Source organism: Pyxicephalus adspersus, chromosome 6 (genome assembly GCF_032062135.1).
Source record: "Pyxicephalus adspersus chromosome 6, UCB_Pads_2.0, whole genome shotgun sequence".
NCBI lineage: Eukaryota > Metazoa > Chordata > Amphibia > Anura > Pyxicephalidae > Pyxicephalus > Pyxicephalus adspersus.
Genome location: NC_092863.1, coordinates 30,598,780 through 30,604,297, shown reverse-complemented (window position 1 = coordinate 30,604,297; position 5,518 = coordinate 30,598,780). Strand labels below are relative to the sequence as shown.

Sequence of the window (5,518 nt, the reverse complement as noted above, 5' to 3'; positions counted from 1 at the left end):
AGTTTTTACTTTACCTTTAAAACAGTAATAGCCCAACCTTTTATGCAGACGTGCATATCTAATATTCTAACCTCATCCTAAAAGATATTTTGTCTTGCCAAAACTGAACTTCCTCAACTCACACCTGCCAAAACCGGATTTTATTTACAGACAAAAATACAATGCCTTCCTTTGTTGGTCATATATAAAGATTCCTTTAAAACAGAGTTTCCCTTACAATTTATTTATGAAAGAACATTGTTTTTTTTATTGAAATAAGAATTCAGCTTAATACAGATCACTTATTATCCATAATATGCACCATTACTATATACTACTGGCCAAACTCTTTGTCTAAGCCTATAGAAGGTCATATTCCCTATAATGCATCAATAGCAAACTGGCTTTATGCCAAGCAAGCCAACTGCAACTAAAATTAGAAGAACTTTGTTCAATTACCCAAACAGACGATAAAATACTGTGTATACAAATATAAATATAGAATAACAAATCTGGACACACTTTACTTTTACTCATGACAGGCATTTTTTTGTGATTAAAAACATGAAACATTTATAAATAGACCACAGAAATTAATTATAGTAATTTTAATGATTGCCATCAATGTGTACTGGATTAAACTTTACTTATAAAATACCATGAGCATAAAATGACGTAGAAGTTATTAAATGATGTGCAGCAAAAGATAAACCTTGCATTTTATAACTATTTCTTTTAGTAGGTTGTTTCCTTTATCATTCCCGGTTATTTTATCACTGTGTAATAAGCACTTCAACTGTCCTCTTGGCTTCCTAACAAACATTGTACACCAGGGAAACAGACAACATAATTTAAGTTCTCTAAAGCTTAGATTGACCAAACTGACAAGACCTGGAAACCCCATTGTTATTACAAACAGAAAATTAGGTATCAGACAATGTTACCTAGTCAGTGTTTTTCAGCAATCAATTTTGCTATCACTCACAAAAGCTTACTAACCATTCACAGCAGAGATAGGTTAAAGTGTGTGTATGGCTAAAACTTTTGTGTTTTAGTTTTAGAAGGGAAGAGAAGGGTTGATACACCTAAAGTTTACTTTATTCAGTCAGTCTTACAAAAAGGTGATTTCCCTTAGAAATAAAAGATTTACTCTGGATGACTTGTTCTGGTGGCAAATTTTGTATTTTCCCTGATTTTCTTTTTTGGGTGATAATGTTTACCAAGACATTCAGAGAATTTACATGATCAATTGTAATTATTTTTAAATCTTTGACCAAAGCTTACTTCTTTTCTTGCCCATCAGTTTCTCCTATTTTATCAAATCTATCAAAATGATCATTTATCAAAATGGAAAAAAAGGAAGCTTTTTTTTTTTACTTACCTAACTATGCCATGAGTGTTTCTTGTTGGCGCTGCTACAGAGTAATTACTAGTGATTTAGCACTGCAGTCCATGCCCGAGCCACAGGACAGCCAATAGGAAGTGTCTACGTGACATAAGAAGGGATGTGGACTTTGAGAAGCCCCAATTCCTCAGTAGTAAAGAAGGTAGAAGACATGAAATTCAGCATGTCACATGACCATGGGTTTAGGCAAGTAGTTGAGGCAAATGCCCAGAAATCAGCTTTAAGCTATTCATGACTGCTGGGATATGTAAAACAAACTTCCACAGAAGGTCAAAGACCCCTTATATGATTACACATCACAGTAAAATCAATTTTATGCCCAGTTATCACATGTAAAAGCAAAGAGTGTAGTTACCTGGCTAACAGCTAGTTTAAGCTCACAGAGAGGTTCCCTCTCAACATTAACACGAAAAGTAATCTTGTACATAGATTCAGCCATCCGGTCCCCATCCAGGACTTCTCCCAAGGTCAGGCTTTTGTGGCGGATTTGTGTGGGGGCACACACAGGAAGTTGGTAGTAGTGATAAGTTTCTTGTGGGTTATGGTACGGTCCCACCTTGTTCACATACATCATTACTGGATCGCCTTGCTTGTAGCGATTGTCCCCAGCAATAGGTGGTGGAACTACAAGCCAAATGAAGAGGAGGGCAACTGAATGAAGAAGATCCATGTCTGCAAAGGAATAAAAGAAATCAATATGTTTGGGTCCTGGGTTATGATCTAAACAGAAATGCATTTATATATTACAGGTAGTCCCTGGGTTACATACGAGATAGGGACTGTAGGTTTGTTCTTAAGTCGAATTTGTATGGAAGTCAGAACAGGTACATTATTTTAATAAATGCAATTAGGGCAGATGCTTGTCTCAACATATTAGACAGCGTGGTGTCAGTTACTGTATAAAATCATCATTGTGAGTTAATCACAAACAAAGCAAAAAAAAAAAAAAATCTTTATGGAACCTAGACATTCATTAACTTCTGGAGCAAGCTGTGCTTTGATATACAAAAAGAAACAACTGCAGAGTTTGTCTTGGTCATTAAAAAGTTACAGAACAGCAAAAGACTTCTTCTGCAAGTCATGCACACTGACCCCCCCCATCAAGCCTCCGTCCTACAAACAAGCAAGCAGGGAAGCCCCATTCGTATCTAGGAGTCGTATGTATGTCGGATGTCCTTAACTCAGGGACTACCTGTACAATGATTTTTCAGCCAAAGTAATGAAGACTGGTGTGTGGATCACAAACATAATCTAACAATGTATGTATAGTGAGAAAATAAAGTATTTGTTTCATTATAGCTAAAATTTGTAACAACAAATTTTACTATTGCAAAGTAGTCATTTAGGAAAATAACTAATTGCTGAGTGTAGGTAAAAATAATTTCAATGGGCAAAGGGGTGCATTATACCCCATTAGGGTGTGTTTGGGCTGCAGGCAAGGCAAGTCAAATGAGCAGTGCTGGTGACCAGATGGAGTGGTGGCATTCTTTCCTCACTAATATATCAGTGCTCCAAGGCCCAAGCATGGTCGCATGGTAAGGGGTGACATGCTCTTCTAAATATACCTGGTACTGCCACGGACTGAGATATAAGAAGTGATGAGGGGACTGCAGGTAAAATCAGGGTTCTGACAGACACACCATCACTTTGCCCCGTGTCTCTTTAAATCACCTGGGAAGTGTCTCCAATACTTTTAACATGCTTAAGTTTTTTTCTTTTCATCCTGTATAGAAATGGTTTAATCCCCTGCAGAGTTTGTTGCCATTTTTGCATTTTTGGGAAAATTGTCCAGCACTTTCTACCCTGTGGACACAACAGGAAATGGAATAAATCTCTTTAAGATGGCTGTTTTGGAATTGGAAGGTGTTATCATTTTTTTGTTTTAGGCATAAGTACAAATTTAGGTTTTTCTTTTAGTCAATAATAATTACTTTGTATTTTGAGTAAAGTAGGATAAGGTTAGAACTTCTGTAAAGTTTTTCCTGCTCTTTGTCACTCTGTTGGCTTAAGTCTGTCTATTTCCTCTAATGTCTGTTGTCCCAAGAAGGAAAGTGTTTTGGAATCCAGAATTTTACAGAAGAACACATGAGGACACCTTACACCTTCTCCTTCAACAACTGTCCAAGTGGGATTTACTCTGGAGCCAACATTTAGTACCTGGAAACAAAACAGGAAGTGATGAAAATGTTTCTTAAAGGAAGAAAAACATATTTTGCTTCCTGATTACTGTCCCTAAGAAGTAAGAAAGCTACCTAATATACATGGTACAAGAAATACCAAAAGTTAGCAGGGACCCAACATTTTGAGTTCATCAGACCAATTGGTTGGACAGTGGTAATGCCTCTTCCTATGACAACTCCTAGATTTTGGTTTGTTTGGAGAGATTTCTTCTAATTTCCTGTTGGCAGGACACTGAAACGTTTTGACTTTAGATATCTCCAAGCTCACTATGTAAAAACTAATTCTGCATGCTTGGCACCTTGCACACATAAAATGATCTGAACGTCCTGTGTGAAGATGGCGATGAGCATATTGATTTCATGACTCAGAAATGTATATTTTACACTGTCAATACGTGGACTGTTGTTATCATTGTGCAATCTCCTATGGGGCTGTACAGCATTGGATTATCACTCTTCTGCTCACTTTATGACAAGCACTGATTGGACCAGCAGATCCCTCTACCCAATCAGAGCTCTTACAAGTCAGACTTTTCTCCCAATGGTGATTATTAGTATTCCATACACAGTACAAGTGTCATACGCCTACTTATTGTACAGCGCTGCGTAATATGTTGGCCCTAAATAAATCCAGTTTCATAATAATATTAATTAATACGACTGTTCTTACCATGCATCAGGGACCTGCTGTATATAGCCAGCCATTGATGTACAATAATACATTTCTATATTACCAAGGCACCTGCTGAACACACAGCCACCACACATACCCGCCAATCACATACATGTCACAGGTGAGGTTACCTATGTGGGCTGTGTACTGAGCTCACACTTCCTGATTGTCGTCCCCAGCTGTCACTTCACCCTCCGTACACCTGCAAGTCAGCAGCCACAGCTGGGGTACACCGGACCGCTGCCACTTGCTCCTGCCAGGTGGGTTACGCTGCCATCCTCCGTATCCTGCCTGCTATTCGTCTCCAAGGTTCCTGTCAGTTTCTGGGGGCCTTCACCTTTGTTCACGTCACTAGCGAAACATTCTTCTGCCAGATCCGGCATGAAAACCTTGTACTGTCTATGAAGCGCCGGATATGCTTTATTGAAAATGTCACGCTATGAACCTCACCGCTGGCTTGTTTTCTTTACACGTATAGTCTCCGCAACTTCACATTGTTATAGGGTTTTCAGGCACACAGCAAGTCACCCCGAACACGTCAGCACTGGGGTCCTTGTGTGGGAGGGACTATGTGTATGTCAATCAAGAAGTTCACAGGCCACTTACAGTAGGGCGGAGTTTGGTGGTAAGAGTAACACTTGGTGGATTACTGGATCATTTTTATAACATTAGCAGGGGCAAAATGGACAATGACAAAAAGATGGTCCCAATTGGCCGTTCAGTTTCTCTTTGTGAAGAATATTATATATTGTAAATATTATATTGTTTCAGAACGTTACCTGTTCCACTGCCTACCTACCCGGCTTTACAGAAACTATTTTTTTTCTTTTATCTGGAACAATAAGAAACCTAGAGTCTATCAAAAAACCATTTTTGCACACAAGCGAAATGGGGGTATAGGAGTGCCCAATTTGCAGAAATACCACCAAGCAGCCCAAATTGGCCCACTTACCTCTCTTTATGCTGGGGCTGCAGCCCCAGCTTGGCTAAAGCTTGCATCCTGTTTATTCCACCCGGTGGATGTTAAAGCTCTCCCATGGCTTCCTCCCAAATTACGCCCACCGCACATAAGCATACACTTAAAGCAAGTTCTAAAAGTGTGGGACGGAATTCATTATTCTACTGGTCTTTTGTCACCATATCTACCTTTGCTTCCTATTCAATACAATCCTCTATTCCCTCCTAGGATGGAGTCACCGGTGGCATTTAATTGGTGGTCGTTACATAAAAACGACACTGTATATTTGATGCTTGATAGGAATGAAATGTTGAAATAGGAGG

The 5,518-nt window shown here is 38.9% G+C and overlaps 1 protein-coding gene across 3 annotated transcripts in view; it reads right to left on the bottom strand.

The window, feature by feature from the left end:
• Nucleotides 1-4,687, bottom strand: part of TM9SF1 (transmembrane 9 superfamily member 1) — an 8,760-nt gene extending 4,073 nt beyond the window's left edge. The window contains exons 1-3 of one of the 3 annotated variants that reach the window (XM_072415062.1): nucleotides 4,369-4,687; nucleotides 3,480-3,541; nucleotides 1,740-2,056 (exon numbers count right to left, since the gene is read on the bottom strand). In XM_072415062.1, coding sequence (XP_072271163.1) covers nucleotides 1,740-2,054 — 315 coding nt within the window. In that variant the 5' untranslated portion in view covers nucleotides 2,055-2,056; nucleotides 3,480-3,541; nucleotides 4,369-4,687. The other 2 variants (XM_072415061.1, XM_072415063.1) reach the window with 2 other exon arrangements.
• Between the last annotated feature and the right edge of the window lie 831 nt (nucleotides 4,688-5,518).